Source organism: Idiotropiscis lumnitzeri, chromosome 9, assembly GCF_059441095.1.
Source record: "Idiotropiscis lumnitzeri isolate Australia: NSW breed Sydney's pygmy pipehorse chromosome 9, RoL_Ilum_1.0, whole genome shotgun sequence".
NCBI lineage: Eukaryota > Metazoa > Chordata > Actinopteri > Syngnathiformes > Syngnathidae > Idiotropiscis > Idiotropiscis lumnitzeri.
Window position 1 is genome coordinate 16,962,201 of NC_142399.1, and position 24,531 is coordinate 16,986,731.

The 24,531-nt window shown below is 40.9% G+C and overlaps 1 protein-coding gene across 3 annotated transcripts; it reads right to left on the reverse strand.

Moving 5' to 3' along the window:
• Nucleotides 1-2: 2 nt before the first annotated feature.
• Nucleotides 3-23,370, reverse strand: xpo1b (exportin 1 (CRM1 homolog, yeast) b). Of its 3 annotated transcripts, none has more exons than XM_088304371.1 (25): nucleotides 23,207-23,370; nucleotides 21,720-21,851; nucleotides 21,458-21,559; nucleotides 15,316-15,388; nucleotides 13,773-13,834; nucleotides 12,253-12,297; nucleotides 10,327-10,508; nucleotides 10,196-10,244; nucleotides 10,000-10,119; nucleotides 9,793-9,921; nucleotides 9,557-9,715; nucleotides 9,257-9,454; nucleotides 7,727-7,865; nucleotides 7,435-7,616; nucleotides 6,533-6,689; nucleotides 6,276-6,439; nucleotides 6,056-6,190; nucleotides 5,615-5,807; nucleotides 4,166-4,272; nucleotides 3,772-3,966; nucleotides 2,465-2,633; nucleotides 2,154-2,288; nucleotides 1,568-1,727; nucleotides 1,396-1,492; nucleotides 3-1,244 (listed from the first exon to the last, which is right to left on the reverse strand). In XM_088304371.1, exons 2-25 carry the CDS (start codon nucleotides 21,843-21,845, stop codon nucleotides 1,098-1,100), a joined length of 3,225 nt encoding a protein of 1,074 aa, XP_088160497.1. In that variant the 5' UTR covers nucleotides 21,846-21,851; nucleotides 23,207-23,370; the 3' UTR covers nucleotides 3-1,097. The 3 variants fall into 3 exon arrangements, with proteins under 3 accessions (XP_088160497.1, XP_088160498.1, XP_088160496.1); XM_088304372.1 differs by having other exon boundaries at nucleotides 5,624-5,807; nucleotides 22,953-23,351; XM_088304370.1 differs by having other exon boundaries at nucleotides 22,953-23,351.
• Nucleotides 23,371-24,531: the final 1,161 nt, after the last annotated feature.

Genomic DNA, 24,531 nt, shown 5'->3' on the forward strand with positions numbered 1-24,531 from the left:
CGTAAAACTCTAAACTTTTTAATCAGTTCAAAAAATTCACAACAAATGTAACACTTTGAGAAGGGATATTTGCCATTAGAGACGGGGGTACTTATTAGGAATTTATACATTCTTGAACCTAATTGTTTATTTGGACAGAACTCAACGCGTACGAATGAAAAATGCAAAAATACAAAATTAAATGTAAACCCGATTTATTATTTGTCATTTTGCTCTATAGGTAGTGTCTTGAAGCACTACTGCATGGTAAACAATCTAAATGAACACAACTGAACACGTTGAAAGCCATCAACCAAGAACCCATAAATACCTCTTCCACTTCTTTAAAACGTCCCATTCATGGAGGCTCACAAATGAGCAACGATCCTCTTAGAGGAAAACAAAAGCCTGATGTCGACTACGCGACAATACCCACACACGCGCGCACGCACACCAAAAGAAACAGAATAAGAGGAAAAAAAAATGTTCCCATGGTATTAAAGATGCTATACAATTGGGATGATATGCACATTGTCGCGTTCCTTAGAAAAGTGTTCAAACAACTTAGTCAGGTGCCGCACACAACTCACGATGAAAAGATGCTGACATCTTTTAAGCCTTCATTCATTTGCCGTTCCATTCATTCTCCCACCAAGCGGTGTATGTGCCTCTGAAAGACCTTCCAACTCCACAAGTCTTGATGCCGATCAACAACAAAAACCTCTCTCAACCGTATATAAATATATATATTTTATCACATATATATATATATTTATACATCAACAAATATATGGGGAGGAAGGGAAGTGGAAGAAACAACAAAAACAAGATGGTTGACTTGTTCATGCAGTCCAACGGAAAGCTGGACTGATCAAACGCAAGTTGTGGAACGAGATTAGAGGAAAAAAGTCTCCATACAAAATGTAGATTATGCAAAAAGGGCCACGGTTCATTTACATGTTATTGGCGTTGTTTTGCACGACCAGCATCCATTCCGCGGAGGGAGCGGAGTCACCCGTCAGTCATCACGCTCAAGTGCCTCTCCTGGCTTTTGTTATCTTTGCTGCGGTTAGTTGAGTTAGTCGGACAGTTCGACGTGGCGGCCGAGCGAGCCGGGCTCAGTCGCACATCTCCTCGGGGATCTCGTGCGGGTTGAGAATGCCAGGAACCGACATTTGGATTTTGTGTTTCTCTTCCTGAGCCTGACGAAGCGACGCTTCCCTCTCCTCCAGGAACAGGTCCGTCGTGTCTTCGCCGGCGAACTCCTGCGGAGCCACACACCAGCTGGTTATGACTCGCAAACCAAAATCACGTGACCCCTATTTGTGGGTTGTCATGCAGAGCTGTTTTCACCCCTCCAACAATCATTTTGTCCTGAATAACAACCCAGTCATCTTCAAATGCACATGTTCTTACCTTAATCTGGACGAGGAAGTCCCGAAGGTGCTCCTTGAAGGCAGGAATGTCCCGGTTGAGGCTGAACAGTCCTGTTACAAACACCTTCACCTGAGCACTACGGAGAACACACAGGTGACATTAGAGGGGAGAAGCAGAGCAGCGGGCGGGCTGCGCTTGTGTGCGGACATACTCCTGCAGGTGAGGGAAGGCCGTCTTGAGCAGGTTGGCCACGTACTCCTGAATGAACACCTGGTTGTTGGCGGGGGAGGCCGGGTTCAGTGCAGTGGTGATCTTGCCCCCCTCAACCAGGTTGAACATGTAGGCCAGGATGGAAGCGTGCATGGTCAGACCTGAGACATATCCAAAAAAATAAACAAAAGACCCCAAATGTCACTAAAAGACTGGGGATGACAATTACACATTACAAATAGTATGCCCAAAACGGTGTCAATTTCCATGATATTTTAAAGTAACATTGAAGAAAATCGCGTGCTCTGAAAGCATTGCAACGCGTTAGATTCTGAATCCCCGACAATACAGATTTAAAAATGCTAAGTATATTTTGACATTAGAAATTGTAAACCTGGGCACCGTCTCCACACGAGAGCTCACAAAAAGTACTTAAAATGACTAAGATGTATTTAGTAGTGGTTGCACTTTCAGTTATGAAATGCACATTTGGAAGAACGTCTATGAAATTTTTTGACATCAATTTAAATTAACCGCCAGACCGTTTAATTTCACCAACATAGTTATGATGATGCGTGCAAACTCACCGGCAGTGTGAGACGTGTCAGTGACCACAGAGAAGATGTGTTGAAGGATGTCACAGAAATACGTCTGGTAAAAGCTCTGAGCTGCGGCTTCCTCCTGGGCCACGTTCTGAAGCATTGTGTAAAGAATCTGCAGACCTGAACACCACAAAAACAGCATGGGGATTATTCAAAAGTCACTCGACGTCAGCCTTCTTGACTGCTACGGTTTGTTGTCTCGACGTGCCCCCCCCCCCCCCCCCATTAGTTTCTCATCATATTGCATTGTTGCTTGGTGACATTCTCACTGGCAAAATAGGGCCCGGGGTCCTTACCGGTGTCAGCAACATTCCTCATGGTGTGTTTGAAGGCCCAGATGATGGAGTCCAGCACCAGTTTGAACTGGGCTGGGGGGATGGCGAGGAACGCAGGGAAGCAGTTCGAGTTGACAGCTTGCAGCAGGTAGAAGAAGTGAGTTCGGTGCTCGGGATACTCTTCGAAGTTCTGGGGGGAAACAATGAGAAGGAACACTCAAAATTGCATATATGGGCTTCATTTATTCACGGACAGACTTTTTCCTTATCATTATAATTGACTAAAGAATTTTAATGATGAACTCTTACATGTCGGCATTCTTTTTTTTTCTTGGATCTTATTCAACTGCATAGGTGTACCTAATGAAGTGGTCAGTGACTTTGTTAAGATATTGTACATCGTCAATCCCTCCACATTGGTTGTAAAAGTAGGCAAAAAGGCACCAACATCATATCTGAGGTACCCGCGGAGCACACACGATAGCACCAAAAGCGATTTGGATTTGTTTGTATTTCATTTCAACTTTTGTTTTATGAACTCAGCTTTAATTTGTGCAGATTTGTTAGTCATTTTCTTTCAAATGCTTTGTTTTAGAGGTTTTTATGTTACGAGTTTTTAACGAGTGCAACATAAAAAAAGGTTGCAACATTAAAGAAGAACAGGTGACCAAGTATTGTGAAATAAATTAAACGAAGAAATAAATACATATAAAATAAATAACAAAAGCACATGTATGATATTAAATGATAAAAAAAAATGAAAACAAAATGTAGTGACTTTCTTATTTGTTGTTAAAAGCACACTGATTTTTTTTAAAATTGGTTTTAGTTATTTTGTTAGTTTTGATTAACTGTAATAAACTCAGCAGGGAAGTGCTGAAAGACGCTGAACAAAGTTATGAAATTTGAGCCTCATACTAATTTCTCCCTTTGCTGTTGTTTTGCAAGCAATCGTCGCCGTCTGTCACAGCAGAAGCTGACACCATCTTCATTTGGGTGGTGGTCCTTGCTTAAACGCTTGGGGACCAGTGACAAATCTGAGACCTCTGCCCTTAGCTCGAAGAGGGTGGAAGTGTCCTCTGTGACTCAATGATCACAGACAACCACAATTTAGCGCGGTCTTGGGGGGGTTTGTTCACATGTCAAGTTGCAAAGGGGTGAGAAAAGTTCAGGTACATAACCAAAACGCTTCCAATAAATTTAAACACTCCACATTAAAAACTTTAGAAGAGAATTCAATCCATCCGATGACACTAAGCCACATCAGTTCTTTCAGGCAGATAAAGTCTTGAATATACTGATGAGAAATATCGCATGTCCAATCATACCTTGTTGATCATGTTTAGAGTGCACTCAAAGACAGCGTCGAAGATTTGGGGTATCTCAGTGGTGATGTGTCCCGCCAGCTTGTTGACAATAGTCGCCATGGTGCTCAGCACCTCAGGCTCGCGGGCAGCTGGAACGTTGCGTTGATAGTCGATGAGGACGGCGTCCAGCAGTGGAGGGACAAAATTCTCTCCGACCTGCAATGGATCAGCCCAACAACCCGATGACCAAAATGAGGCAGCGAGCACAACCAATACAAGTGACTTATCAAACCACCTGAGCAGCAAGCCTCAGGGTTAGAAATCACATTAAAATTACTATAATACAATAATATTGTTAGACAACGGCAGTGAGCGACCACACCGATTTCCAAAACGGATTTCTTAAGATTCTCACCATCTGCGGATCATTCGATCGGCTGACCCAGCCCGAGATCAGTTTCAAGGTCTCTCGTTTCACAGTCCTCATGCTCCTGATCAGAGGCTGCTTGGTCACCATCTCACCTGCACACACAGAGCAACATGTCAAACATCATACGACCAAATTCACAAGGCAAAGTTTTGGGGGCCGGAGTTTGCCTTTTGGTACCTCCATCAGACTACAGACCTCTAATGCCGCTTTTCCATTACATGTTCCAGAATGGCCAGACACCATAGCGCACTGCTATTAAATTTTACAAATCTATTTCCAGGTTGAAGCGAGAGAGAGAAAAAGAGAGATACAGCTGCCCGCCAGCAAGTATAGTATACACAGGCGAGTATTTTAAGCCAATAGTTGACCATATTTACATACGTACCAAATTGTGAAGCTTGAGCTTGAAGAAAGCGTGAAATTTTGGCGAGCGACATGTTCTGCTCACTGTGTACATGGAATTGTAATTATGCTTAAGTATTGCTGCAAAACACAATTGTGTGAACTGCCAGCCAATCAGTTGGCAATGACGCGTATTAGAACCATCTTGGAAGTTTTGAAGAGCGGTTCCATTGTAACCGCACAGCCCCGAAAAAGGTGTAACGGAAACGCGACCACTTAGGGCAGAGCAAGGCCAGTGGAACCAATGGAAAAGCGGTTAAAGACTCTTCAACCTCCATTATTCAAAGTGGTTGCTTTTGCTCATGGAATAATAATAATAATAATATATTTTTAAACTATATAAATAAAATAGAAATAGGAAAAATCTATTTTTATTTGGTCATTTAGCTGATCTGTCTTGAAGCAAGGGTGCAAAATGAATGTGACGAATTAGAGGCGTCCAGCAGAGGGCGTAATTACTTCAATCGCAACACTTGCTGTTATATTCGTTGCTATGAAAGAAGCATCCATCCATTTTCTGAACGGCTTATCCTCACTATGCATGCACGATTTTAGCACGATTTTAATCGCAAGAGGGAACTTAAGCAAACGGATCACCTGAGCAGGAATCTTTTCCAGGACATCTGTGCATCTTCACTATTTTGTTGTGTTTCACTTGAATTAAGCACTTGACTTTCAAAAAGGTGTTAGGCAGAGCCTCGCACTAAGATTGTATTCCTCTATCTTCTTTACCTTAACTTTGTAGACGCCACACCTCTGACATAAGGTCTGTCCCTAGAAATGGTTGAATCTGTTTAAACGTGAACTATTTGTGGACTAAATTGATTACTTATCATAAATTACAACAAACAGCAAATTTGTCGCCCATGCCAATAAGGCATTGCATAAAATAAGTTACTTTGGAAGATCTTTCGAGGGAAAAAATTAAAAAAATAAAATAAAATGTATGATGACTCATTCACCAGGTTGAATTTGGATACTCATCAAATATCTCCCAAGTCCAATCACATAAATGCCATAATGAACACACACCTCCCATACCATTTGTCTGAATGGCAGCAGATATGTTCTCGCTGAGGCACTTGTACACATTAAGCATGTCGAGGTAAATCCGTCCCAGTTGGATGACAAATGGATGCCCAACAGCCTTGCAGGCCCTGACGTTGGTCTTGAGGATGCTGCCCAGTTGTTTCACGGTCTCTGGGTCCTTCAAAATGTCCACATTCTGAAGGTGCATGCAGCGAGAGAAATTGGACAAATGTTAAATCAGCATCAACTCAGTCAGCACGACTCATGTCTTCAAAAAGTGGTTCATTACATGATTCCCTGAGGTCAATCCTTTAAAATGACTTTCAAATGTTCAACATGCTGAATGAAAGTGCGTGGACAGGAATACATGCGAAATGCATACGCGTTTACATACTACATCAAAATACAATATCCGAAAGAGAGCGTGAAAGTCCTGCAAGTTACCTTGGTGGCCTGCTGGATGATACTGTCCCACACTTGATTAGGCAGCAACATGTACTTCTCGATGAGATGCTCCTGTACAGCCTGGTCTGTCTGAGCGCCGATCATATAACCTACAGCTTCATAAAACGTGTGCACCTAGGACACAAACGAGAGATTGGGTGAGCAGACGAGTGCCTTTCTATATTGCACCTGTGAAACAGAAGCGCCTCTCTGAACTAACCTGCTGTGGCTGCAGGTCACAGATGATGGTGTTGATGTTGTTGAGGATCTCGTCGATAAAGGGCATCACCTCTCCCACTTGTACCTGGATGAAGTGCCGGCGGCACTTCTGGGCAATCTTGATGAATGTGTCACACGCCATGTCCTGAACTCCGTCGTGGGTCTCTGATGACCAAGGACCGTCGACGGTGCTCAGGTTATTGAATGAAACCAAGATGCAATACTAATTTTAATAAAGTTCCACTCTCAAAATCTCACCATGCATGAACTCAAAGAGCTTGTTGACCACCGTTTTGAGGAACTTCCAGTGGGCTCTGAGAAAGCGAGGATACTGGCCGACGATGTACATGATGTTGGAGGCTATAATGGCCTTGTTGTCCTTTCCCCGCTTTTGTTCACACAGACCCAAGAGATCCTGGGACGAACATGTTCTTTTTAAAATCCATACCAATCTTAATCAAACCAACTGAAAATCGTTTTCTCCCAGCATTGTTTGTTAGATTAAAAAGATTTGGCATTGATTCAAAGGTATTAATAATTGATATTTAAAGTTCCAATTAAAAAGCAAAGCCACTGTTGTCAGTTTACATAAATAGCGCTTACGTGTGTTTGTAAACATCTGTATTGAAGCTAACACATGACAAGACAAGTAAAACAAATACGAGCGGAGGCAATTAAAACAAAAAAATTGAAATGGAATAGAAATAACAAATAGCGATGTCGTTATCAGGCGATTTCTCGATGAAGGCCAGTCAAACAGACTGATGGGCCTTGCTGGACATGACCATAAGGTGCTCTAAATGTGGCCTGCAACATCACTGAACCTAACTGCTTGGGACTTCTTTCACTAACCATGTTTACATACCCCCACTTCCTACCACTCTGGATGACCTGCAAAGTTGTACCACAAAAATCACTCTGGATATGCAACAGAAGGGTGGCCAAAGCTAGCCTATTGCGTCAATGAAGAGTAGCCAAAAGGGGCGCACATTGGGTTTCGGGAATGCTACCTTATACCACATGACCCTGTAGGAAATTATGCATACATCTGTAGCTGCTAGCTACTAATATTATGCCTGGTTTAACTCAATAAGCGTTTTTGTGGACACTACTATATCTACTTATGTTCTTTTTTCCCCCCCCCCATCTTCTTACAATACCTTAATGACTGTGACCAAGAACCTCTTTTCATCCTCTTCATGCATCGCCCCACTGATCGATCCAATGGCCCAACACAATGTGTTGAGATTCTTCCAGGACCACTCAGTGCCATTCACCTGGTTGTGGAGCTTCTCAGTCATTATACGCTCTGTGTCTGCATAGTCCAAGTGAGTCAAATATACTGCAGAGAAGCACACAGCATTGACGATCAGCGTTTCACTGGAGTACATCCGCTTAAGGTTAAGAGAGCTTCAGAAGAGAGGGCTGAATTGGGATTGACAGAAGACATACCAAGTGTTTCTCTCATGTTCTTGTAGAGATTTATGGAATCTGTGTCCTTCATGAACTCTCTGACCACCTCCCCTTGGTCATTCTCCACCACCAATACTTCCTCCGGTTTGGCCATCCGGCTCACCATCAGCAGACGCACCTGTTAGTCGAGGGGTGGGAGCAAAAAAAATAAATAAAATCATCCAAAATATGTACAACAGTCCAGTAATAAAACTAGTCATGCATGAAATGGTTCATACATTTTAAACATGAATGAATGCATTTCAAATCATGGTTTGAGCAGCAGAAGGTTGGCGTTCAAAAGCATGGACCAAAGTAAATCAGGAGCTTTATTCCACTCATAACAGACCCGTTTTTACAATAGATCAGAGTTCAACAATCACAAGCAGACCTTCATCATAGAGTTGGGAAAAGTGTTGCATTGACACACTCCAGAAGCATTCAGCATGACCACCTATGCCTTACCCACTACACATAAGACCCCTTTTTTAAATAATGTAAAATAAAGCATTTCTGCATAGTTTTATCCATCCATCCAATTTGACTTTAACTCACCCCCCCCCCCAAAAAAAACAAGCAGCTTGCTTAGTGTGACCTTAAAGGTCTGTAGACTGTTATACCTGTATTTTATTTGTGAATGGTTGTTTTGAAAATATTGTTTTAGGTTTCACTCACGTTTTACACAAAAGAAATAAAACAAAAAGTAATAAAAGTTAAAAGTAAGAATTTTCAAAAAACTAAAACAAACATGGTCTGAAAATGAATAAAAACAAAATTGTAAAAAATAAATAAATAAAAAAAAAAAAAAAAAAAAAAATCAACAAAATTAAAAAACTACAATGAAAATGTTGGTTGTGTGTGCTTACTGTGTTGATGTTTTCCATTATATTTTCTCTCAACACTTGTTACTGACCTGCTAATTTGCTGTTCATAGCTGGTTGCTCTTGCTTAAACATGTATGCCTGTAAAGTGTATTGTACACCAAAGGACTTTTTCGGTTGGGCATTCAATATTTGCTTAGCTATTAGCATTAGCTTATTGTGCTCGGTCAGTGGTGCTACTCCTCGTCCTCTTTTGGTGATAACGATGCTTATTATTATTATTATTATTATTATTATCATTATCATCCCCTTTGCCACCATGGAGGCGAGGATTAGTTACTTGGAGGAGAGGATCCGCACGCAAAAGGATAATGTTTAGCCACAGCAGCTAGCAAGCGTAGCTCGAGTAGCTAAAATAGCTCGAGTAAAAAATATGAAACTTTCACGGCCATGTGCTCATGGCTGGAATCGCGATTTCGATCAAAAAACGACAAATCGTTCAGCCCTATTGTCAGTGCACATGTTAAGGAGAAAATGCTCTCACTTGCACACAGAATTTTGGCTCATATGACTATGTGCCAAAAAGGAAAAATATGTGCTGGTTTTTCCCACCAGCAATACTTCTGTTCTTACTGAAAGAATGCAGGCATTAATATCTGTAAATCTTTTTTGATTGATTATGGGATTAAAATGAATCAGTATATGGTACCTTGGACAATACGGGCAGGTAGAGCTGCCTGCGTGGCGGCACATCAAAGTGCTGGTTGCCAGACAGCAACGGGGATGTGGACGTGGAGAAGGGACTCTCTCTGTAGAGCTCGGCCGCCAAATGGTTCCAATATTCCAGACAAATTTTAAAGATTTCAGTCTCTTCCACTTCTGACACCAGCAGCATATAGTGAAGTGCCTGAAGCGGGACACGAAGATCAAGTTAGCAGATCAGAAATCTGTTAGATATGCCCTGATCCTAATACGGTGTCCCCGAGACTCCTCCTGTCGGGAAACTTACTTCCATTAACGTTTCTCTCAGGTTAAGCCGTGTTTCAATGAGCGTTCCGTGCTCTTTCAGGAAAGTACAGAGGAACAGACTGAGGTTCTGGATAAAGTTCTGCTCCTCATCCTTCCCATTGGCATAGGCCAGCCGGATGTTCGTGTTGAGTGGAAGCATCTAAATAAATATAAATTGGGTCAGGGTTCCATTTCATAGGAGGCAAAAAAGACACACTTGCTTTTGATGAAGGTCACCTGCTTGAGCTGACACATTGTCAGGGTGAAGAGTGTGACAAACTGCTCCTCGTACTGGCTGACACTAACGCCAGCAATTTCTGTCAAACACTTCAGTGTCACGTTGCGGAACATGGGGACATTCAGAAACTAAAAACAATGAAGAGAGATACTTAGCTGATAGCAGATAATATAATCAACATTTCTTCCCTCTCCGCACATGCCTACCTTATACACCAATGTGCTGATTAGCTTGGTTTCAAAGATATATCCCAAAGGAATCCAGTTTAGGAACCGTAAGAGGGTCTCCAGAGTAGCATGAACCAGGGGGGCATTCTGGGAATTTTCCTACGATACAAGATGATAAGATTTAAAAGAAACACTCTGGAAAGAAAAATAACATTGTGACTGGCGTTTTAAATACCATCACAAACTGGCAAAGCTGGAATATCTGGGAGAATTCATTGCACATACTGAAAGAAACACAAGGTCATATCACAGGTTGTATACAGCAGATAGTCACTGTTGTGTTTTTAAGTACAGTACTTTACTAACCTGTCTTTTAGATGTTTGGCTTTGACCTGGGTCATCTGGCCACTGGAGAAGTCAAAGACCTCCTCGCTAAGTAGTTTGAGAATGACCATGTTGTTCTGACAAAGACTCTCACTAGTTCGACTTGCTCCTACAATGTCGCTGATGAACGTGGGCCAGTGCTTGGGCCACTCCTGCTTCAAGATCTACACACACACACACACATACACACAGCACAATGATTCAAACATTTTCTCGAGGGTGACAAATGCGACGGAGTTTATAAATTAAAAAGTGATCTTTTATCTGTGACACTTGCTAAAAATAAGTCATCCTTAAAATAATTCAAGAACGTGCGCCTAATAGTGTTCCCTCAATTTTCACGGGCAGTACATAAAGATTTTGATGTTAATGGTCAATGCGTAACCGCTGTATTAACATTCTTTCGCTGTGCCGATGCCACGCTTACACTCCTCGTGTGCTTCTGTCAATGGATACAAATACAGTACCTGATATGAACAGGTGTGGTACTACTGGGTTAGAAAAGTTTCCATCAAAATAAGTTATATTTCATTAGAAATGAGATCATCATAGCCCCAAAGGCAAAACGATATGTAATAATAAACAAAGCTATAGTTAACTGTGGAAATCTTAAAATATAGCATGATATATCATTATGTCATTATCCACAGCGCTTATCCTGTACAGGGTCGCGGGAGGGTGCTGGAGCCTATCCCTGCTGACTACGGGCGAAAGGCGCACTACACCCTGAACTGGTCGCCAGCCAGTCACAGGGCAGACATAGACACCGTCACTGAGTGGGAACTGAACCCACGCTGCCCGCACACAACTCGGGCGAGTGTACCACTACACCATCAGTGACCCGACTAGCATGATATGTTCCCGTTAAATACGGCAGCACAAAACTTAAGTGAAAAAGATTGTTTGCTGTGGTGTCTTACTTTGCAGATCTGATCAATGAGGTCGCTGATTGATTGGAAAATTCTGACATTACTACCAATCACCGATTTTGCATGAAATGCAAAAAAAATTCTGCTGATCAGATTGAACTGATAAGATCTGTGTGAAGTCTGGACCAACACTTCCAAAGACGAGTGAAGAGCCTGAGGAGCGAGGCGGGAAAAGCTACAAATGTTTCGAAATGAGGCGATCACTCCGAGAGGTCTACTAAAGCCAACGCCGCGTCAGAGATGTACGTCACTAATGAACCGTCTGCGTGGCAAAATTCTTACTATCAGCACTAATGTCCACTTTCAAGTGGGATTCAATTAAACTCAAACATAAATAAGCACCATTACTCCACGCAACTTTGCAAATGCAAATGTTCTTGTGATCTTTTTAATCTTTGCAAAGATGTTTTGAAATTAGCCGAATGAAAAAACTTTTTTTTTTTTTAAATAAAAAAAAAAAGAAAGAGGGGCAGCAGCCAATCCCACAGAAACCATCATAGCAAGCACAACTGAGGATTTGATGTAAATCATTATTACCTCCGCACATATTTCATTTTTACCTCGTCTGTGAATGGTCTACAACTACATAAACGTCGAAAACGAACCCATTTAGGAATTTACAGAGTCATTCCTTGCTTTAAAGAAGATGGCCCTGCTGTCCTAAACATTCCAATCAATAATTCAAAGCGTGTGAAATCAATGCAGTAGTTCCATTAAGTTGTGAAAAATTTGATAAATGATACGGACAAAAGTGAACATTGGCCAGAATTCTTTATGGCTTATTTACGCATTTTAGATCATGAAATATTGAAACCAAGGCCTCACTGTACGGGACTAATTTCACAAGCTATGTGAATTATCACATTTTGCCGCTCCTTTCGCCACTATAACTGAAACAGACAAATTAGGGAAACATTTTCGGGCCATTGCTATCCACATATCACTTCATTTTGAGTGGAAATATTCTTTGGAGACTTACCTGAACAAGAATCATGTTCAACTTTCCAATGTACACCTTTTCTTTCTGAAATGAAATTGAAAAAAAAAAAAGAACAAATGAGCTGTTGGATTGTTTCAAAGGCAACAACAGTGACAGTATTTGCTCTCTTGGCACTTTGTTAAGGAGCACTATTTAAAGCGGTGAGTGCCAAAAGGAAAGATGATTTATATGAGGGTGCCATGTTTCAATAAAAAATAAAATACTCACACTACCACTGTGAGAATAAGGCACCTTGAGATATGACTGACTTGGCTTACGAGTTTTGAAGCATGAGGGGACGTTCGAATGCTTTTTTAACTTTGACTTGCAAGCACAGACTTGAGGCACAAGCACTGTATGGTGGCAGTGACTCAAGTCACTTCAAAAACTGCAGTTTGACAGATAAAGCTCAGTTGAAGTTTACTGTAAAACTAAACAAAACAGCCAAAACTACAGAGTTTGAGCTAAATGCTGATGCTAAATAGCATCTACGCTTTTTCCTTTAAGCAACAAATTGAACGGAAATGGCACAAAATAATGTTGACAGCCATAAAAGTGCTCAGTCATATATTTGGTAGCTTCTCTGTAAAAGGACTAGTATTAGTGCCGGACTGATAAGATGAGAGGAGTTGAGATGTCTCAATGACCGATGTCTGTCTTATACTGCCCCCAGGCGGCCAAGTAGGGCAAACCTGAAGAGCAGCAAAATGGACATTCGTTTGATGTAGTGTGACCAAAACTGCACAATTACTTTTAACTATTTAATTATGTTGTTACTTGATGTTTTTATTAAGCACAATATTCTGGCGTCCCATTTTTTCAAATCGCATCAAAATCACACATTAAAAAAAAGTTTTATGTTTTGTTTCAATGCAAGGTTTGAACCGGTTAATGACATTTGCATTCTTCGCAATATGATGATTAGAGATATGAGTAGGGCAGCAACTAATGATTATTTCAATATGCAATTCATCAGTTGAATATTTAATATAAGAGATGTTTGCAAATGTTTTATTGAAAAAAAAAAAAACTAAGATCATCAATCTGCTTCCAACTTTACTGAAGGTTCGTTGTTGAGACGCTGAAATTCCAATGATTTGGACAATTCTAAGTTACGCAAGGTCTGCTAACTTTTAATCTATTACAGGAACATAAAAATCTGTTAATTTAGCTGCAAACCTACTCAATGAACGTGCCGTCTCCGAAAAGGCTACTTTAAAATAAATCTTACCAAACAATACATTGAGTGAGTGATGCCAATGTTAATAGGCAGTTGAAATTGATATTACATAGTTACCACAAACAACACAACGCCATCCAGAAACCATATTCAGTCGCTAATTTAGGACGCTAACAAACCGCTATTTACCTACGTCGTTGGCATAGGCGAATCAGATAATGGTTGGGCGGATGGTATTCCATTACTACATTTTAGGGTTACTAGACTAAATTAAATTTTTAAGTTAGGCAAAAGTACTTTTAAATATTCTAAATAACATAGATGAAACATTTTTACATACCTCCACATTTGCGGCATCAGAAGAAGTCTTAATAATGAGACCAACAACATACTTCTTTATCCCTGGAAAAAAACAGATGGTATAAAAATTATGGTAAACTTAATTTACGGTATTTGTGACATCAAAAGACCCTGACAGGAAAATTGCCTGCCACTGACATTCTTCATTCTCCCCTGGACTTCGGCATAAACTATGGCACTCCAATCACAAATTGGCAACCAGTTGTGCCAACAATGATGTGGATTTAGGATTGCCTGTTTAATATAAATTACATTTCGCCAGATAATCCGTGTTGCCAGTCTAAACTGCGTGTGTTAAAAACTGTTTTCCTCACATTGCTTTTACCAGTCTGCAAGACCATTGAATTTATATATTAATGTGGCTGGGTGAGGAGAGAGGAGAGATCTGAAAACAAGCCAGTTCTATTACACAATGTGGGAAAAGAAATAATTGCCAGTTACCATTCATTGGACTTGCCACAAAATATATTCATGCATCTACAGTCAGAGGTAAGGAAATCTCAAGATCAATTGAAAAGAATAAATTCATTAAAATTGGCCTAAAATAAGAAACGCTGGTTTAAACTGATTTAGGGGAGAAAATCATTGAAAGTCTTAAAAAAAAAATTACTTACAGTATTTCAAGATTTGCATTTAACTTTTGAATGTGTGCGCGTGTTGGGTGTAAAATAGAAACAAGGAATTCTAATTCAGGGTTTTTGCAGAAATCTCAGCAGCAAATGTGGGGGAACCTTTTGTTGGTTATTTCCAATTTGTCGTTTTGGTACTTTCAAATGATAGGGTACCGAAAGACTTGAAATCCACCTCAGCTCTAGTCCGGTTTTGATAAATAGGCTAATTCTTATTGACAAGTCTTACTCGCAGGCCGTGCTGGGGCAAAATGAAATGACTTTCACAAAAATACTCTACAGGGAGAAAGTTTTAAATCATTTAACTGTGTTAACCTTCCTGGAATTCAGCAAAGATTCTTTCCTAAGCTTCAAATGTGTGCTCATGATCCTAAAATTTGGCTTCACCTAGTAAGCCAAGTTGAAATCCAAGTCCAGATCGGTATTTCCATACAATAACTTCAACTAGCTGCTTTTCCATTGTGTAGCCCTGGCAAGACCCAATGCAGCTCATCTGTTTTCCACACAAAAATAGTCTTGAGGGCAAACTGTAAAGCCCATTGATCACATCAGTAAGAACATTACCACAAAAAAATAAAATAAAAAGTAATCTCTTGTATTCCATGTTAGGTATTATATTTTTAGAAGAGCACTGCAGCAAAGGGGTAACTGAAGACTGCAATACTACAGTGACCCGGGTTTAGGCATCTTCGAATGTTATAATGTCATATTGGCTGAATCCATAAGAGACCAAAATCGTCATCAACCGTATGGTATGTGGTATTGGCTCACCATGCTGGGACCGCGGTATAGATACTGGGCGATGGCAAACATAACTACAATATGATTCAAGGTATTACAATGTTTTGAGAGCATCACTGGTAAAATGTTGAGGGGGAAAAAAAAAAAATGTACCTTCACATTGATTCCGGGGAAGAATTTTCCATCTTGCTTTGATAACTGTTTCCAAGATCTGAAGGGCATAGTACTGTAACAAGCAAAGAAACAAGACATACCGAGCATGAGCATTTTGTGCAAACTTTGGGGAAAACCATAAATAAAATTGAAAAGCCGGTGATAATTTACTTCTGGATATAGAATTTAAATTTTCATGCAGACTTTCTAGAATTATGTGTGTACCAAGATTAGAGTATAGAAGAGCTCTTGGAGTGTCTGCTAAATCAATACAGACCAAGCAGAAAAAAATAATCCATCCATTACAGGGATGACTAATAGGCGAAAAGGTATACCTAATATTAACGTGTCTTCATCATAAAATGAACAAAAGCAACAGAGGATTAATCACAATGAATGGTTTATATCAGAACTGGTTCTAGAATTGTAGGACCAAAAACTGACTCCATGGAGAAAGCTTTTAAATTGTGCTTGTGAAATTGTCAAAAAACGCTACAGCCACACTGCTTGGTAGAGTTCTGATGAAAGATGAGCCGTTGACTTTAAAATTAGTTTAAATGGTGGTCATTCCATTTATACAGCACCACATATATAGCAGGAGTTCCCAAGCATGAGATGCAAACAATTAATCCAAAGCCCAACAATGCGGCCTTTAAACAAGCCAATAACTTGTTACTAATAACTTGAACTAAATGTTCGGATATCGGTTTTTGCAAAGTTCCATCATGCTGGATATTAAACTGATGTCCCATGATTAGACGTCATGCCAGACAGTCATTGCGTCCATATAAAGTGCACCTGGATAGAGTCGCAGCGTTCAACTTTTTCATACACCGTAACAGCCTCGTACAAGAATGGAATAAATTATTTTGCCTCAAAATTCTACATAAAAACACCCCATAGTGACACTGTGATTTTTTCCCCTAATCATTAAAAATAAAAATAAAAAATACAATAAATAATGTATGTAAATATTCAGAGCCTTCCCTCAATACTTTATTGATGCACCTTTGGGAAAAAATTACAGCCTTAAGAGTTTTGGAATATGAGGTCACAAGTTTGGTACATCCATCTTTGGGCAGTTTTGCCCATTCCTCTTTGCAGCACCTCAAGCTCCAGGTGGTTGGAGGGGGGGCATCAGTGCAAAGCCATTTTCAGATCTCTCCATGGATGTTCGATTGCATTCAACTCTGGGCTAGGGTTGAGCCACGCAAGGACATTCACAGAGTTGTCCTGAAGCCACTCAAGTTTTTGTCTTGGCTGTGTGCTTAGGGACGCTGTTCTGGTGGAACGTAAACCTTTCAAGCCAGTGTGACATCCGGAGATCTCTGCAGTAGGTTCTCATCTAGGATATCTCTGTACATTGTTCCATTCGTCTCTGCCTCTATCCTAACTAGTCTCCCAGTTTCTACCCTTAGAGAAACTGCCATACTCCATGATGGTGCCACCACAATGCTTCACTATAGGGATGGTATTCCTGGTTTCCGACAATCATGACACCTGCAATGGATGTTAAAGAGCTGAATCTTTGTCTCATCAGACCACAGAATTTTCTCTCATGTTCTAAGAGTTCTTCAGTGGTCTTTTGGTAACTGCTGGCAGGCTGTTATGTGACTTTTACTAAAAGTGTTGGCTCCTATCTGGCCACTCAATCATACAGGCCTGATTGATGGACGGGAAAAAAAAATACATATATGTACACAGCGAAGGTGCTCCAACTCTGTCGGGCTGTCAGAATTGCGCGCACAAGGCGGAAGCATGTCTGTGATACAAGTTATGTTGGATTGTTCCTGCATAAAGGAAATAAATATCCAAGGCTAGATGTGTACTTTGCCACTTAACGCCCAACTATCTTAACTTTTTCACCATTTGATTTATAAATTAGGGCTTTCCCATTCAGCTAGTTCTCATTCACTGTGGCGCTCACTTGCGTATGGCCAGACTTGAGGTGCATTCAAATACAGTTGGACATTTTAAAATCCTTGATAAAAATATTAGCAGTGTGAAAAAAAAACGTTAAACGTTTTTGTGTATGATCAAACGCCAAAATAAATAATTATGCATCAAATTTATATGCCGCTTTTCTGGACAACCGAACCTTGAAAGCGCTCAGAATAGATACATTATTCATACGCGCACACATTCACACTCTAGTGGCAGTAAACTACATTCTGTAGCCACAGTCGCTCTGGGGCAAGCGTGGTTGCCGGTGTGCGCTGACCACCACCAAACATTAGCAGCCAGCGGGACACAGGCGTGACGCTGGGGGCAAGGCGGGTGAAGTGTCTTTCCCAAGAACACAACGCATGAATCGGACAAAGCAAACAGCGAACCCACGAGTTACTGGAAGACCTGCTCTTACCTCTTATCCATGGCTGCCCAGATTTAAAAAACAAATACATTTTAATTATTGTTTTAAGTATACTTATAGTGTTTTGTTAAACTAACTTTTCTTTCGTTTCCTCTTTTATTTCTTGTTTTTTCATATGTTTTAAGTTTTTGCCGTTGTTATAGTTTCCTTTTTTTGTCTTTTAAAGAAATATAAAATAATAAAATACCGGCCCTGTTTTGTCAGCCGCTGCTTAATGCAAACCAAGTGCTTATTATACAGCAAAATAGATTTCGTCAAACTTTACATCATTTGAAATTAAGGTACGTCAAATGAGATGACATATCAGGAACTACAGTCTTGCTGTACTTTCCTAAAAAGGGTGTGACCAAATACTGTGCGACCAATTGAAAACGTTGATAGCACTAGTGCTACCAGTACATAAGTTAGTGTAAAGCCCTGCTTCTGAAAGGTTCTTCTTTCTCCAAAGAGGACCACCTGAGCTCTGACCGAGTGATCGGGTTCTTGGACACCTCCCTGAATAAGGTCCATGCTTCGCCCAGATTTCTAGTTGACACGGGCTGACAATATTAGGAAGAGTCCAGAGGGTTCCGAACTTCTTCCATTTATGGCTGATGGGAGGCTACTGCGATCATTAGATGCTTGAAAGGAGCGGTTTTTTTCCCTGTACACTTCCCCAAATTTGTGCCTTGAGGCAAGACAATCCTGTCTTGGAGGTCTACAGACAATTCTTTCGACTTCATGCTTCCTTTGTGCTCTGACAAGCATCTTCACGTGGGGACCTTATATAGACAGGATTGTGCCTTTCCAAATTAAATCACATTTACCCCAAGTGGACTCTACTTAAGCTGTAGGAATCTCGCATGGTTGCAAAGGTTGTGAATACTTACGTAGATGTGATTTCTCAGTTTTTTTGTGTGGAATTATTTATTATGGAAATTTTTAAAAAATTAAAACAAAAACTTCTCAAATTGTCATGTCATTAAAGAAACATGATGAATCAACCTTTTAAACCATTTAATGTGACCTTTAAAATAAAGAACTCAATGGTTGCACAATGTAAGGACCCTCTTATAATGATTGAAGATGTAGCAGTGTTCAGAATTAACCAACCACAATCAAACAAATGTTCAATGGCCATTTAAAGTGCCTCTAATACCAAATAAAGTTCAGATGTTCTATTAGGCTTTTCCTGGCATGGTGCGCAGGGACCACTGGACAAAGGTATCAGTCAGGAGAAGGGTACACAAATATTTCCAAGACATTAACTACAGCATGGAACACAGTGAAGACCATCAACAAGTGGCGAAAATATGTCACAACAGTGACAATGCCAAGAAATGGAAAACCTCCCAACAATGATGAAAAGATAACAGGAGAGGGATGTTGCGAAGAAGGCTGAAAGCAGCACAGAAGTGTCTGCAGAAATTTCTGGTAAGTACTGGATGTTTAGTATGTGTGTTTTTGGCAAAGAGGCGTGAGCAAATGTTGACCCTGAAGCTGATGTTGTTCTCTGGTTTCCATACGTGTGCTGGTAAGTATGAGCGGTTGTCCATGAGCCCTGCAACGGGCTGCTGACCATTGCAGGATGCAACGGGTCACAAGTCAGCTGGGATAGGCCCTAGCTCATCAGTGAACCTAATGAGGACAACTGTATGGGAAATTGAGGGCTGGATATTCTGATTCTGATGAATTCCATTTTTCTCCCCCTCGCTCTCAATAGGATAGAGGGCACGGTTTGCAAAACGGAAGCAATGATTCCAAGAGTCTTCCTTAAAGGAGGACAAGATCCAAGATGGCCCATTTTTCACCAACAAGCGTAGTTTATATAATATTTTATCAGGGAGCTGAAATTAGTTATTTTCTTTTTTATCTATTAATTTTGGGGTAATTAAGAAAGAAGAGACGAATGAGGAACATAGCCACGCCCCGCCCCCCTTCCGCTTTCCCCATGCTTCTGCAAGAGTCACTATAGGGGCAGATTGTAAACTCTTCATTGGAAATCATTGTACTTTCATTACATAGAACGTCCAAAAACGGTGATCACTTGGCACCAAAATTCATGTGGACATCCCTACCTATGACCATTTCAACAGATCATGTGGCTGATTTATATGAAAATGAGGAACTGTGGAAGTGAGGCGATAAAGATCCATGCCCGCCTACTGTCAGCCCCATCTGCCTCTTGAGAGTTGAACCAACTTTAGAGTAGAAAAATGTCTGAAATACAACCAGTTGAAGTGTGTGTGTACACATTCTTGCACTTGCCCGCGTCAGTCAATCGATCGGCATAGTATTTTTTATTTTGTGGCGGTGATTACATGAGCTCACGTTTGATGTCAATTAATCCTAACTATTGTGCAGAACGCTTTTATACTTTCACAGGTTGAAGGGGACAAGAGTATTATGTATTTTGGGGAAAATCGGTTGCCGTTTTACACAACAGAACGGACAATTCGAGCAATATTACCTTGCTTGCCTCCCTGCTGTGACGTAGACGATGAAACAGGAAAAAAATAAGACGATTTGTCATAAATCTCATCAATGGTGGGGGGGTATTTTAGTACTGATGTCATTTTTACATGCAAACCTATTATATAATTGCCAATGATAACGTCGTCCCATTAAACTTCCAAGAGTTTCGACACGCTCTCACATTAATTCATTCACACTGCTGAATAAACAAGACACTGATATATCCAAATCGGAGGGCCTGTAAGGCAATACAATTTGGAAACCAAAATACTAAAGATGTTTGTCTCATCGGGCATCTTCTCTGAAATGCCCAATGACACAAACATCTTTCTTTGGCCACCACTTAAGGGTAGCAGAAAAGTCAAAAAGTCGAACTTGATGTTGATCATACAACTCACTTGTTGGAGCAGTAGCATAGAAACAACAGTAGTACAAACTTTTATTATGTTTCATCCAAATGTCTACTGACTCTCCTTTTTTTTTTGTCTTTAATGCTTGCTATACTATGAATGAGCAGATAAGAGGACTGAGTTTAAGTCTAACAGATTTAAGAGAACAACTGACATACAACCGTCAAGCCATATCAACCACAAAGACGTGGAAGAAAGTCAAACCTGACCAAAATGAATCCCGGTTCAGATATTGTCTTGATCAATTGCCACACAGGGGGTGACATCCAAAACAAATGCATATGTAGCAAACTGGGTCTCATGCAAATAGCATAATATATGTAGTGGACTGCCTTGACATCCTCTCATTCCGTAAATGCGACATGGAGTGATGAGTTTTATTATATATCAATTGAATCTTTTTGTACTGAATGATTGTTAAGAAAGTTATTTGGTCTATAAAACATTGCCTGTACAGTTTTAAAGGCTTTATAGTGGCAGCAGTTTGACACTAAAATTGATCATTTCCAGAGTTGAGCTTGGAAAAAAGATTTATGACCTTTGAACTAGTCCATACGTGTCAAACTCCAGTCCTGAAGGGCCGCTTTCCATCCCTCCCGACTGCAACACACCTGATTCAATTGATCAGCTCATCAGCAAGCTCTGAAGAAGCCTGATAAGTAGCCTGCTCATTTGAATCAGGTGTGTTGCAGCCGGGAGAGATGGAAAACATGCAGGAAAGGGGCCCTCCAGGACTGGAATTTGACACCTGTGAACTAGTCATTGGTCAATCAGTGTATCATAGTAGATTGTGTTTGACATTGTGTTACCATTGTACATTACTAAAATGTGTTTATTCGCCAATTTGATCTCTGGTGGTGCTTGCCTAATTTCCACATTTAAAATAAAATCACTGATCACTGCTTACTTTGGTGTTCATGTTCTGGGAGAACTCCAAGATTGTGTCCACTCTTGTCCAGGCGTCTGGGTGTTCTTTGAGGTGTGTCAACACTTCTTGTGCCATTCTTTGCTGCAACAGAATTATTTAGGACACTAAAGAATTACTACAATTTACAACAAAGGGTGAATGAACTTTGAAGTGAAGATATTAAGCCTAGAGACTTGAAAGAAAAAGATGAGGGCATGGATTGAATTTAAAAATATATATATATATTTGAAACATAATTTACCTGTGGTCCCACCCCATGATATAAACAGTTCACCACATTATCCAGCAGGTTGATATCCAGTTTCTGGTTGAAGTCCAGCAGCTGCTGTGCTGCATGGTCCGCTAACATTGTCATAATTGCTGGCATAGAGCTCTGAAACAACGAAAGGAAAGAGAGGAGGGGTCATGGAAGCACCGAACTCATTCAACGGGCAGTCATGTGCACTATGTGTTTTGAAACAATTCCAAACAGCTGACAATGAAACTATAACATCCCCTCAACTCACCAACTGTCAACAACCAGGCAACATGTCTGAAAGAATTCAAAAGTGAAAGGACATCAAATTGTCAGGTTTAGAATGGCTCTAGTCGCGTTGGTCAGGGCAAGGAGAAATGATGGCAGCAAACACAGATTGTGCCCTATTGAGTAGATTGAATTCAATTTTATTGATAAGTAGTTAACCAAGCCACGTGTTGGATACAAAAGTCTACGTCACTTTGTTTACATCTTGAAGAAACCGAGCGAGCTCATCCAAAGTCCAACTAAAAAAAGTGAACAATTAACGATCGCGTTGACTGTGTGGAGCAGCAGTTGTAGCCATGTCAGCATTCATTCTGCACAACTTCACACACAGCAAGCGAAACATTAAATTGCCCTTCGGCTCTGTTTTGTGAAGCTGTGGATGGCTAACAGTTCCCATGTGGTCCAGCAATGGCGTGGTACAACCCCTCCCACCACAAGACACAGCGCCATCGATTTGCTCAGCGGAACGTGAACGGAGTTTTGGTGCTGACGGTTGCCCTAACCTCCAAATTTACAGTTTGTGCTTTTAAGATGGTTGGCTGTGTACGCGTGCCACGTGACAAAGAGAAGACTAACAGTGGCGAGCAAGTGAGTGCCTAGCAACACCAACTTGACATCCGCTGCCATCACGTACACGAGTGATGCTGGCGAACTAGGAGAGGCGTGGATTGAATCGCACACAACGTAGGTTTCAAACCAAGTTCAAACACATTTCGGGCAACACGCGTGACTTGCACCGTCGCTACACAGCACACGATAGTCCCGCGCGTGGCTATTTCACTACACAAACTATTTTATTAGTCTCATTTAGAGCCGTTTGGTGAGCACAATGAGAAGTTACGCAAACATGACCTAAAACAATACAATATCCGCTAGCTATACCCGGCACATGTAGAATTCAGCCAGGCGAACAACTACTTGGCGCTTTGCACTTCACTCCAGTTTACGTACCTATAGTCCGAGGCTCTGATTGAAAAGTGCAGCGATAGCCAAACAACGTACAAGATATAGTGAGCACTTGAGAATCACAGTTGATAAGAAAAGGTTTCCTATTTCTGCAGCGTTGACTATCTCCAGCTCCAGCAGCGAGGGATGTCTGACTGCTAATAACCACTGATTGGATCCCTAAACTACTATCAAGGCAAAGCCAGTAATCTGTTACTCCAAGACATTTTACGAAACAAAACAAACGGTGATTCACAAACCTAATAAATGCGTTACTCTTTATAAATTTCCAGCGGGGTGGTATGGAGGTTGTGTGCCTGCGCCTCCTTTCCTCTCTCAAGCAACTAACTCGCAACCGGTTGAAACCGGTTCAGACTGGGAGATTCCATCTCGGTTTAGTTTTCAGCCGATGGCGCCGCGTAAAGTTTGGACTGAAGATCCGCCCACCTCTCGCGGTGATTGGCTGCCACTTTGGCGGAGAAATCCCGGCTGCGCTCCCATTGCAAGGAAAACACGTCAATCAATTTCAATTGGCTCAAGCGCCCACGCGACCACTCCGCCAGGAGAGAAAAAGAGGGCAGACTCCTATGTAGAATGGATTTCTTCATGAGTCTCTATCGAATAGCGATCGGATAAAAGGCATCTGTAATTGCTGTAATCGAGGATTAAAATACAAAACACTGTCATGTTCGTATCATTTTGTTATTAACACACATACACGACAGTTAATTGTTTTAAAGTGACGCCGTTTATCAAATCTATAATTTTACTCGCAATTTGAGTTATTTCCAAATGTAAGGTAATGAACAAGATGAGCATGTGCCTTCAATAGACACTGCTGGTTTGTACGATGAGATCCACTGCAAGTACCATTCATGTGCCTGTTGCTTGTAAGCTGGTAATTTTCCACCAGCCACGAGTGGGAGTGGTTACACGATCATGAACACACGAGGTTACAAAAAACGACCTGAAAGAGAATTTGCTTCCAGAATGGGAAACGGTAGAAAAAACGACAGGTGGACTTGAGATACAAACATCGTCAATTGCATCATAAATAGATCATGAAGTGGAACATTGCAGGATTAGCCGGTCCCGAGCCATACTCGGGCCATTGCTGTCAACGAGGATGCAAACATGACAGCGCCCCCCACCTCCTCCCCTCCCTTCCCTCACCCACCCTCTGTGGTCACGTGGTCCAGCGCGCTACTTGATGGAAAAATACTGGATTTGGTGTTGAGCAGAGAGACAGTACACAACCGAGTACAAAGTCATTCACGAGGATTTTTCTTCAGGGCGTCTCGGACTTCACCCAGCAACAACGTTTTTATGTCAACGTGAACCATAAACGGCCATGCTTATTTTTTTGTGGGTTCTTTTTAAGTTTGCTGAAACAACATTAGAAAGTCACATTATTTCTAATTGTGCTTTGCCAATATTAAAATGAGCTGTTTAAGAAAAATGCAATGCAACATTCATCGCCGTTCATTTAGTAGCAAACTGGTTGTCATCAGACATGTAAACAAATGCGGTAAAGCAAAGCAGGTGCATTTGTGGCGTACAGTACTGCAATACAGAAATGATAAGA